This window comes from Perissodus microlepis, chromosome 7 (assembly GCF_051167445.1).
Source record: "Perissodus microlepis isolate ML-2025 ecotype Zambia chromosome 7, ASM5116744v1, whole genome shotgun sequence".
Lineage (NCBI taxonomy): Eukaryota > Metazoa > Chordata > Actinopteri > Cichliformes > Cichlidae > Perissodus > Perissodus microlepis.
The window spans coordinates 58,087,901-58,100,485 of NC_140467.1; the positions used below are offsets into that span (position 1 = coordinate 58,087,901).

At 41.1% G+C, this 12,585-nt stretch overlaps 1 protein-coding gene across 1 annotated transcript; it reads right to left on the minus strand.

Annotated features, from left to right (window-relative positions):
- Positions 1-935: 935 nt before the first annotated feature.
- klhdc4 (kelch domain containing 4) lies at positions 936-10,584 on the minus strand. The gene is made up of 13 exons (XM_084936250.1): positions 10,367-10,584; positions 10,090-10,181; positions 9,112-9,190; positions 8,288-8,386; positions 7,771-7,907; positions 7,553-7,645; positions 5,879-6,041; positions 5,715-5,793; positions 5,408-5,616; positions 3,930-4,152; positions 3,632-3,820; positions 3,263-3,379; positions 936-1,338 (listed from the first exon to the last, which is right to left on the minus strand). The coding sequence occupies exons 1-13, from the start codon at positions 10,463-10,465 to the stop codon at positions 1,166-1,168; spliced, it is 1,752 nt and encodes a 583-aa protein (XP_084792376.1). The 5' UTR covers positions 10,466-10,584; the 3' UTR covers positions 936-1,165.
- Positions 10,585-12,585: the final 2,001 nt, after the last annotated feature.

Consider the following 12,585-nt stretch of genomic DNA (forward strand, 5'->3'; position numbering starts at 1 on the left):
TAGTTTTTTCTGTGTGGTGCCACACTGAGAATTATAACTCAACTTTGCAGTCCGCCCATACGCCTACAGAGTTTTTAATGTCCTTTAGCCCTTATTTTGTTTTTCACTATCATTTTTATTCCATCTACTAGCTAAACATGACCCCCAAACGGATGTTAATTTTCTTCTGTGTACGCTGGATTTGTTTGTTACCGTTTGTTACCAGGATAAACACAACAATCTAGGTTTAGTCAGTATATTGATTTTCATATTTTTGCAGCGTGGCTTTATTCTGCATCCTCCCTGCCTTTCCACGCATGCATGGCCAGTAAGGCGGAAAGAGACCCAGCACAGAAAACACAAGTCATCAGTAACAGCTATGACACTGATTATGTTTGTTCCTATTTTCCTGACTCTGGCAAATAGAAACAACATGGACAGGATTGTCGGAGCTGCTGGAAGAATCTTTCGTAAACAACAAACCACATTAGATGAGTCGGATCACACTGCCGTTTTAGGGGAAACTCGGTCTATCATTGTTGACCAAGAACACCATCTTTATTCTGATACTGAACTAACGCCCTGAGGATGATGTCATAGGATGCCTCTAGCTACAAAAAAGGCGTAAAAGGGGTAATTTGTGCCAAATGTAATTAGCATACCAAGTAACAAGATGCTTTGTTATATTTCTATAGTTTTATTGAGGCTTTATGTGTGTGCATGTATGAATGTGCGCTGATTATTATCAGCATTTTTATTGTGAATTGATTTGTGAACCAAAGACAATTTTTTTCTACTGTGGAAAATAAAGTTATTCTAATTCCAAGTACAACTGAGTTGGAGGTGGGTTGCAAGGCGGGTTGCATTTGCTCACTTGCTCAGCTACACTCAAAGACACGATAACATGTCGGCAGCAGTGTGTGAAACATGTCAGCATTAAATATGCTTTGGTGAAATGAATGAATAAAGTGATTTTATTTCAAATGAATGAAAATTTTGACCTTTACAAACCATCAGTCATTTGTATTTGTTACTGTTTTCGTTGTGAAAAGTGAATGTAATCGTTTCATGACTGAATTATTTTCCCCAGACTGTTCAAAAGGCATTTTTGAATGTTATATAAAAGTTTACCCATTACAAAAAAAGTTTTACACACACACACACACACACACTTCTGCGTATCCTGCTACTGGTCTTCATAGAAGACTTTAGCCATGGCGAGGGCGACCTTGGCAACTTTCTTGTCCTTGGCGTCGGAGCCCATGTTGGCACGTGCCAGTCCTATCCAGTACTGCTCTGTACGGTTCTGGTAATCCGTTACCGACTCCCCCTCCTGCACTGCGGGGTGCTCTTCTTCATCTGGAAACACACAGTCAGGTGCAGATGTTAGACGAGGGAGCGCCCTGCATAATAGAGACGCTAACGTTACTGAGCAGATGCAGCCACAACACAGTTGCATCTCCTCTTAAGTAGCCAGAGCTGTAGTTTATTAACAAAAATCTCTTTAGCATCTGTAAATACAACATTGGAAGCATTACCAGAAATGTCAGAGCTGATATCTTTGGAGCTAGGGAGTACAAGGATTATTGCTCCACCAAAGCCAAATCTGTGAGACTGATAACTCGAGAATTTAAAAATTAAACAGATGTAGGGACAAAGCTGAAATCGGAACTAATCCAGAGTTATTTACACCTGGGTGCCAGAATAAATATCCCATTTGCACACATGCATATGCTTGCATTGTTGAGCTGTTTAGAACAGCCAACTGCAAAAGCAAAGCAAAAGAAACCTGTCCATAACAGAGAGAGAGGGAGACACTAACGCTGCACGTGTTCAGATGCTCTCTCTCAGAATTAATATCTTTGTGCTGAGTATAGCTGTGGAAAGACCGAAAAATAGCAAGAAGCAGAGGTTGAAACACAGCTCTCTAACTTCCTGGAATCACCGCATCAGCTCAGAAATCTTGATTCAAACATGGGAAAGTGGAAAGTTGGGTTTCTGAACTCATTTCAATTAAATTCAGCCCAACAGCTTCTGTTATATTATCTCAGCATCAAGGCTGAAAACGTAACCGCAGTCGTGTGAGTAATTAAAAACTGGCGTGCACACTAGAGACTCTAGTCATGGTTCTTCAAATCTGGGACATTGCTGTAAACGTGGCTGCAGGTTAACTTCTCAGATTGTGACGAACACACTCCAGCCCAGCGCCATCGGCCTTGTGTGCTCTCAATGCCCGACACGATTGGATGGGAGCATAGGTAGGACCAATAATGGAATATAAACATGTCCATTGACTCAAACACTGAAACCATACCTACTTCCTGCTCCTACCTACATTTTATTTTTAAGGCAATTATTGTTCTTTGCGCTATATTTATCCTACAATGGTCATTGCTCATTATTTTATAGATTAAGATTATTAATATACATATAAATCAATATGACTAACAGTATATAAAGTAACAGACATTGTTTTTCCTAGGCCAGTAAAAATGCACATGAGAATTTTAAACGTTCAAAAAATGCTCTAAACTGCCTGATACTGCACTGTTAGTATGAATGTCGTGACACGCTGCTGTGTGTGTGCGACAGACCAAGAATGATGAGATTAAAAGCAGATGTGGTGGGTGAGAAACTCGATTATGAAATAATGTACAATACGGTACTGTGTAAATGTCTCAGGAGGAACTTTCTTGTCTCCGGGCTTTCTGGAAGTCTTTCCTTCGATATTGGCTCCTTTTCAGTCCTGCCTCTACATAACAGACAACTTAAGAATCAATTTTAAGTGCATCTTCACGCACTTTGTTACTACAGGCCTTTCAAAAACAACACACAAGTTGTGTCTGTAAAACAGTTTGACAGTTTCGCAACAACATGATTTACAAAAAGCTATTAGCTGAAAACGAGGCATCTCTCAGCACGGCGTGCAGTGTATCCTTAAAACAAATGAGGAAAAAAACAAACGTATGCAAAGTAAAGTTCAAGATGAAGAAACATGATCTCGATGCTCATTTGAAAACATGAGCAGGGAAAAATATTAAAACATTTCACTGAAGTGTTAAATGAACCCCTGAGAGCATCTTAATGGAAACTGAATATTAATACCTTTATGAAGCTGCTGTATTAGACTGCATTATGTTTTATGCCTGTACCTTATAAACTGGCGGTGTACAATATAAACAGATGTCATGCACATCCTGAATGGGACTCTGCACTTGTTGCTCATTATAAATAAAGAGCGCACATAAGTGTCGGCCATCGAAGAACCTGAATAATCTCTTGCCTTCCTCGTCCTCGCTTTCCTCTTCGGACTCCTCTTCCTCCCCCTCTGCTCCCTTCGCCTCCTCCTCTTCCTCTTCATCGTCCTCTGACTCAGACTCTTCCAGCCACTCCTGTGTCTCTGTGGAGAGACAATCATAAATCCAAATGAAACCTCACGCCCCTGACTCCCATCTTAACAGCGCCTCTCTCCTGCGTCAGAGGATATTCAGACGTTAGCGCGCGCACACACACACACACGCACACACACACGCACACACACACACACACGCACACACACACTGGCTGCTTTAATTTAGCGCGCTGAGCTGACGGATTTTGTTTAAGGCCTCTTTGTTGTCGCTTTTGGACTTTTATTGTCCGGCTGACTCACTTGGGTCCATTTCGACCAGAACCTCCCACTGGTCCATCTTGTGCAGGTCCAGACAGTAGAAGTCGTTCAGGGTGAACTGGCGGTCGCCCACCTCAAACATCCCCCCGTACAGGTAGAGCTTGCCTTGTCGCACTGTTGCCATGGCGCTGGACCTCGGGCAAGGCTCGATGAGCGGGGCCGTGGCTGAGCCTAATGACGATAAAAACAAAACAAAACAAAAAAAAGACCCTGAAGTTAGGTAAACAAAGATACTGAGAACTTCTTTCCTTTAGTTTAGCAAGAGTGTATGTAATCTTGCCATCTTCCTCCTCCTCTTCCTCCTCCTCCTCCTCCTCCTCCACCTGAGGATCAGGAATCACTTCCTTAATGGTCATCACTGTTCCGTCCTCAGTGACGATCTCTTTGATGATCTCAGTGGGTCCTTGAGGTGCCGCTGCCTCCTCTTCCTCCCTCTCCGCTTCCTCCCCCTCTGCCCCACCCTTTTTCACCCTCCGCCGTTTCTTCTTCTCTGTCTTGTTTCCCTGGACAGACACACAAAGAAGAAATCAAATAAAACTGAGCACACAGAAAGTAAATGGTAATGATAAATGGACAGATTCTTATACAGCGTTTTTCTACTCTCCCAGAGTACTCAAAGCGCTGTATGCAACATGCCACATTCACCCAATCACACCCATTCTCACAAGCACTGTCTCTAAACTGAGTGCTTTTTCCTGACGACAATCAGCCTCCGATGGATGCATCGGAGAGCAACATGCAGACTGGAGGAGCCAGGGATCGAACCACCAACCTTCCGATCATATCAATGCTCTTTCTTTTAAACTTCTGTTTCATGGAGATGTGCAAGTGTCAGATGTGACGTAAATCCTGTAAAATCTCCAAATGTCCATTGAAGACAGATGTTGTACTACAGCTGGTGAAGCGATAAGAACACTAACACATCAGGCCAAATTCATCCACCGAGTTGGGTTGGGTTTGGATCTAACAATGCACAGGGAGTCATTAGTTATTACTAATCTCTGCTCTCTTCCACAGGCTGCTTTTTCTCCCGTCTTCCACCCCCCTCAGCCCCAACTGGTCGCGGTGGATGGCCGCCTTGAGGCAAATGTTGTTGTGATTTTGAGCTACATATGCACAATGCATGTAAAGCATGCATGTGGACTGTGGGAGGAAGACAGAGTACCTACAGAGAACCCACACAGAGAGGGAGAACATGCAAACCCCACACAGAAAGATCCCAGCTGGCTGGCAGGTTTGAACTCCTTCCTGCTGTGACAGCTGAACACTGCACCGTCATCCTGCCCCGATACAGTCTGCATTTCTTTATTCCTCTTTGATGTTATCTTTTTTCCTACCTTCTGAATTCTGCATTGCATCAGCAGCGATGCTTTATAACTGAACACACAGCAGCATGCCATCAGACCCCCTCCTCTGCACTTCAGAGGGGGGCTACATATATGCGATACAAACTATGGACCAGATGAGCTGAAAGCTGCTGAATGTTTGTGATAAAGTGGATCTAGAAGGAAAGTATGAAACTGTGGCTCGACGTATTGCTTATGCTGAGCTATAATTCAGAGCCTTTGCTTTTATAGATCTCAATTTTCCAGGGGAAGTGGGGTACTCCTTGTTTTATGCACACACAGCAATTATGAATGACACCACAGTGTATCAGTCACAGAGTCTCCACACTCAAACCACTCAGATCTATAGATGGAGGTAATTTCATGCTGGAAGGGACCACTCTCATCAGGACAGACATAGATCGTAGCTTACCCTGAGCACACCGGGGAACCAGCGGTTTTTCACTGTGTCATACAAGTACAGGTCATTGTAGAAGTCGCCCTCCAGCGACTCTTCCTCTTCCTCGTCACAAACCCCACCAAACAGCACCGCCCGCCCAGCTGGGCCCACCGCCAAGGAGAAACCAGAGCGAGGAGGGGGCTTATTGCCAGAAGGGTTCAGTCTGGACCACGACCACTTCTCTGCAGGACAGAGGAAAAGTCACAACATATACCACGAGGACAGACGCAACATCGTTAGACTTGAATGATTTTGTCGTTAACAACTGAGTGTTGTGTACCTTGACCATCTTTACCCTCTCGCTTCAAAAGGAACATGTCAGAGTGGATGGTCCCCTTCTCGACATCCTTCTTGACCCTCTGCATGAACGCACACGCAGTTTAATCAGGCTGTACAACAAAAAATGACAACAATACGGGGGAGGCTGTCAGACGACACACGCACCACTTTGGAGTATCCCCCATAGATGATGACGCCCATGCCGTCTGGAGTGGAGGTCATCTGACAGGCAGAGCGCGGGGAGGGGGCGGAGCCTGATGGAGAGAGGCGTGACCAAGAAAAGGTGTCCAGGGAGAAAGAGTAGACATCATTGTAGTAGATAAAATCCCTGCAGGGTGAGGAGGCAGAGGCGGGAGCATAAGGACACTGGGCTTTTACACTGAAAAACTGTAGGGATCCACAGATGCATCAGCTAGTGTCACTACTGTCATCAGCAGCGGTGGATGTTTAATGAAATAGCTTCACCCTGGGCAGCAACAATTTGAACTATTTTCTGTATGAGTTTATCGATCTCTCACATCACTGTGGAGGAATTCTGGCCCACTCGTCTCTGCAACATTGCTTCAGTTTATTGAGGTTTGTGGGAATGTGTTTATAGATAGAGGTCCTCTCTTAATGCCCGTCTTTGACTGGGTCATTGCAGCACCTCGATTCTTTTCTATTGAAGTTATTCAGTAGCAGATTTGCTGCAGTGCTCAGGATCAGTGTCCTTTTGCACGACCCAGTTTCATCTAAGCTTTAGCTGTCAGACTGATGGCCTGACATTTGAATCTAGAATACTTTAGTATACAGAGCAGTTCATGGTCGAATTGCGCAGGTATGCTATCTTTAGTTTTCTCCAAACGGTGCTGAGCATAGTCTAAATAGCTCTATACTTTGGTCTTGTCGGTCAAAAGTACATTATTCCAGAAATCTAGTGATTTGTTTAGATGCAATTTGCTGTCATGCCCTTTTTGGGGAGAAGAAGCTTTCTCCTGCTAACCCTTCCAAACAAACCACTCTTGTACATTCCCATTCTTATTGTCATGTCATGAAATGTAACATTTAACATGCTAACTTAGGATGAGTCTGAGATGTTGCTCTCGGGTTTTTTGCAATTTCCTTTACCATTGCAGACTGAAATTGGGGTTAATTTGCTGGGAAGAGTTTGGCAATGTGTTAAACACCTGAATTCTCCAGACCTACAAAACCTGTGCTTTTATAGAGGTGCTGATTATCAGTTAATCAAAGGCATTTGACTGGAAGGAGTAAAGGTGTACTTAGTTTTTCACAAGATTGTATGTCCAAAACATAAAATCTCCTTAACAAAATTAAAATTTCTGTCCACAAAAAGTGTTAATATATTACAAGAAGAGTCAGAAACAAACACCCAGCAATGTCCAAATGCCGACGCAATCTTCTAATTTACTGTCATGCTCCTTATCTATTTATTTAATAGTAAAAGGAACGCAGTAGAACTTTAAGAGCAATATATTCTGAGTTGTATTCATGCTTGAAGTGATTTTCATTTACCAGTCCCCACGGTCGACAAATCAGATTCAGACACAGTTTTGAGCCAGCCAACATTTCGCAGCCTGATTAAACTTCCATTATAAGCAGGGGAAGGAAGATGTCTGCATAAACAGAGTGAGATAAGGAGGCTTGATGTCCTCAGATTGCTGTGAATGGTATATACGCAATCTCTTACACACGTCTTCACAAATTAATTAGATTTTTTGCATTTAATTTCAAATAATAAATGATTGATTTTCAGTGGATTCAGTTTCTTTGTCACTTCATCCATTGCTGATATCAAGCAGACCGTGACCACCTTGACACCTGTTCAGTGAGCCTGTTTACCTGGTGCTCTCGTGGAAACCTCCAAACACCAGCAGCTGCTTCTTGCTGAGGACCATCCGATGTCCACTGCGGCCCGATGGACCGCCCGGTGCCCTGAAAAGTAAAAACCAACATAACATCTGTACAGCAGCTGGACTTGAGACTCTGTATTTACACAATCCATCTATCAGCAACCACTTCCTATTACTGCATCTATGCTTAGCAGCCTTTGTACGCACTTGATGTTCTCCCAGGTGTGTGTAGCAAGGTGCAGTACCCAAAGGTCCTTGTAGTGATAGAACTGTTCCCCATTTGGAGAGGCAAACTCTCCACCAAACACCCAGAGCTGTCCCCCGCCCTGAGGAACTACCACCGCCTGAGTGGAGGAAAGAAAGGAGAGGGGGAGAAGTGAGGCGGGGGGGAAGAAGACGGCTGCAAAAACAGCACGAGATAAGACAGTTTGATGTCCTCAGATTTAACTGGTTCGCTTGTAAAAGGCTGTCTTCCTGTGATGATGTGCGATTGCTGATAAGTTTTAAAGTTGCCCTCTGATCTGTGCTACAGCAGACTGCCCCCTTGTGGCTGAAATGATAAATCACAACACTATGACAGCACAAATTTGACCCAGGTACTGGCTGTGTGGTGAAAAAGTGTGATGTTTGCTGGTTTATCAAATGCTAAGAAACCCCTGAGATGTTTAGTTGTAAACTGTGTACCAAAAGACACTTAAGAGTCTTCATCTGGGATGTTGTGTACCTGATGAGAACAGCGTGGTGGAGGAGGGTTGGGGATTTCTGATTTAACCCAGGTATTCTTCCTGATGTTGTAGAAGAACAGATCGTTGTACAGATACGTCTGCAAAAAGAGAAAACAGCAGGGTTTTTGAAACTGTCCACACAAAATCAGCCACGGAAGCCTTAGGCTCATGTTAACCATAGGCTAGAGAGATTTAAGCGTGTGATGCTTGCAAATAATTATAAAATTTTTAATTCGAAATCAACACACTGTGAAAAAAATCCAATCAGAAAGCAGAGGGTTGTACTATGAAGTAAAAATAACCGGTGAGTGAGGTCTGCTGAGCTAAAGCCTGAGCTTTGAGCATCACAAAGACGCTCTCTCTTAACCTGCGAAAATCACCTTGGTAACTTCTGTTGAAAATGTTCAGTCTCTACTCTGATTGGTTGCTAGGGTCAGTTGAAACAGACAGCAGGTTCAAACTAGCATTGGCTGTCCTGACAGGTGCAGCAGCCTTTGAACACATGATGGCCCATACTCGTTCTTTAGTGACACAGGTCGGTGTGATGACATTTGATGATGTTTTAATAAAAATAATAAAGTGCAGCCCATGCAACAGGGAGAAAAATACATAGAAAAGGTGCAAAAGTGGACTACAAAAAATACCAAATAAATAACAAACCAACACTGCAAGAAAAAAAATATCAGGTTCTGTGAAAAGAGTGTTAGATGAACTGTTTCGCTCTGTAATTAGCTGCTCATTCACACTAGGAGACATATACTGAAGGTTGGTACACACGACTGAGCACTAATGCACAATATCATTTATTGGACTAATCTGCTACCTTCTTTCCATTGAAGAATTCTCCTCCAAACAGGATGAGTTCATCTTTCTCAGGATGCGCAGAGAGGGATCCATTCAATCTAAAAAGCATGAAGAGGTAAATCATCAAGCGATTCTGCTTCCTGTTCACTTCAATAGGGACTCTTTTCTTTAGCACCACAGTCTGGCTGAAATGTGTTGTTTTGAATACAATGTCTGAACTTATACTGGATGGACTCTGGTGAAATTGCACTCAGTGCACTCATTAACGACTCCGTCAAAGGATGATTCACATCCTTTTTTATTGATCCCTGAAGTTCTACTTTTGGACTGGCATCAAAATTAATTAATTAATTAATTAATTAAACTTTCTGTTTTTTTTACTGCAGACTACGTGCACAGCTAACTAGCACATCCTTTGTACTGTGTAGAAGACTTATGATGGTGTAGAAAGCACTGGTAATAATGAAAACAAGTGGAAAGAGGCAGAAAAATGTCCTCACTGGTGCTAAACAGGAGCAAATCCTCCAAACTGTACTTTTTATAACATTGGAATAATGGTATTATGTACTAAATCTTTTAATTTCAGTGCATTTAATTTAATAAATAATGGATTTGTTCATTCATGACAGGGACTAGCAAAAAAACTGAGTTGGCATTTCTCTTGTCTACACTGTAAGTCATTTGAGCGAATAATATAAAATCCAAAACTCTAAGTTTTTTTGTGGTTTTGACCACAAAACTACGTCAAAACCACGATAACAAATACAAAATAATAGAAAATTATATCATTAAAAAAAATCAAAGGTTGGGATCTGTGGTTGTTTCCTATCCCTCTACACACTTTCTTTTGCATTATTTTGGTGATTTTTTATGTGCTATTTATGTTAATTTGCATCTCTTGTTTTGCATCTTTGTTTGTGGGTCACTGTGATGTTGCTTATGACACTGAATTTTATTTATATTTTCCAAATATTGAGCCTGACTCTATGTTTTTCACCTCGGTGATGGAGGCGGACACGTCGTCTCGACAACCTGGGTTTTCTTTGCGTCCAGACTCTGAAACTCAGCGATCAGAGCCTCCAAATCATCCTGCAGGCAGAAAAGGTTAAACGGAGAAGAAATCAAAAACGCCTTTATGTGCTCACCTCATATTAAAGATAATTTGATTCAATAAATAAATAGAATAAATAAATAATCTGCGAAACGTAAAAGGTTTGCAACAGGAGTTACAGGGCTTTCCGATTCATCCTATTTTACTTTGATTTAACTGTTACCTCTTCTCGTTTGGACCTTTTTGAAACCTTTTTCTCCATTTTGGCAGCTGTCTTCTCGGCTCCCTTAACCTTCTTCTCCTTCTTGCCTTTTTTCCCCATGGCTGCTCTATAAGCGGACAGTTACTCGTAAAATCTTCAGTTCTTTTGACTTCTGTGCCACATGGAAGCCCAAACAGCCTCTTACGCCGGATTTCGATGCTTTTCCTCTGACAACTGAGAGGAACTTCCGGCAACAAACCTGACGTCAGCACGTTGTTGGGATGTAACAGCGCCCTCAGTCGCGGAGGAGGACTACATAACCGATAAAGCGCTCATTCCCTGCCAAAATGAATCAAATAAACGCGTCATTAAATAAATAATGAAATGGTACACTAATTAATTTATTAAATGTTTAATTAATTCATTAATAAGTAACATATCAAACGCTTAAAATGAAATTAATTGACATTTTATTAATTATTTGTATATTTAATTAATTATCTCCATTTTAATGAATGAAAGACACATTTGATTAATTATTTAATGATGTATACATTTAATTTATTTACTACAACAGAAAGCTCCAGAAATCCTAGCTATTATTTCATTTGGCAGCAGTGACAAAAGTTTAGGGGTTTTTTTTGTTATTGATAAAGAGCTATGGACCCTTATTAAGTTTACTGCATGGAGGGGACCTGTTTAATGAGTATCAAGTCTGTAATAATAACAGAAATGCAGTCATTTAAACATGTTTGATGCAAAGATTTATCTATGGTTGAAATTCCACACTTAATATCTTATATCTAACAACCACTGTAACGGTTAGTAATAACAATGATTTAAAAAATGATTGTAACTTAGTGGATTAAAATCTCACACTACTTTTCTGCATTTATTACTCCATCAATTTTGAAAGGACTCTGAACTGCAAAATGAAGCCCAAAACCACGACAGAGCCTCTATCATGTTTTACAGTGAGTGTAGACACACATTGTATTTCAAAGTTGTATTCATACTCCATAAGACTAAGTGCCATTCATTTTCAGTCCAGTTCTTGTGCAGTTTGACATACTTCAGCTTTCTCCCTGTTTTCTTTTCTTAAGAATGACTTCACTTCCACTGAGACCGTCACTGTTCAGCGAAAGGTCTCAAGCCCTGGATCAGTCTCTGCGGATTTCTTTTCCTATTTTTTAAGTGACATGCTACTTCTTTTGTTCTCCAAATATCTAGTTTCCTCAAAATAAATAAATAAATAAATAAAACAATACACACATTGCTGAGGTATGCCAGACTTGTTTGGCTAAGAGCTGAATCATTTAGTTGGTGCAGGAATACTATTTAATGCTTGTCAAACTGTGGTATTTTTGACAATTTGTGTAACTAAAGACATGGAAATTTTGTATTCGCTTTCTAAGTAAAGCATCTGAAGATGCACTTTAAAACTGTTTCTTTGGAAGGTTGTCTGTTATGTGTAGACACAACACTGCTTCATCCCTTTAGCTAGGTGTCTTTTTATGCTTGAAACAAAAAAAAAACTTCTGAAAATGATCATGTAAAGATCATATAAACTTTAAAAGATCATCAGAAAATCTGGAGAACTATTATTCAAAACCACCTCAAAAGTCTGGCTCCTTGGAAGCAAAGTAAATTAATACGATGGATGGTTCAAGACAGATAGCTTCTCTACTCCAAGCTCTACTGGCTAATATTGTGTAGGTCTTCATCAAAGTCTGGACAGGGCACCGCTCATGGAGTCCTGAGGTAGGTTTGGTTGATGCCTTTGTGGACTCCTTGTATGCTCCTTACTGTCCTGTGCAGTCCTGTTAGTCTTCAGAAACATTTAGATAAAGATAAAATATAAAATAAACTAAGAGTAAATGTGCACCAGTGGCAGAAAGTCTTTGAGGGACACGTGTAGACAGTCACCTGTTTAACATCACGTGTCTGTTTGTCTTTACTTTGTGTGGAATCTCACAGAGAGAAACTAATGGCCAGTTATTTGTCAGTTAAACACCTCTGACCTGCCTTTGACTCAGGCAGCAGCAGTGAAACAACATGTTGGCTGCAGTTTCTAACGTGATATTTATTCATTTAATATAAAACAAAAGCTGTAGGAAGGACGGGGGGGGACAAGTTTAACGTTATTTAACGTTACAGAGATTTTTTTCATAAAAAGTAAAAGTAAATACATTTCTATTTTAAGTAAAAAATAATAATAATTTTTTATTAGGTAATTTTTT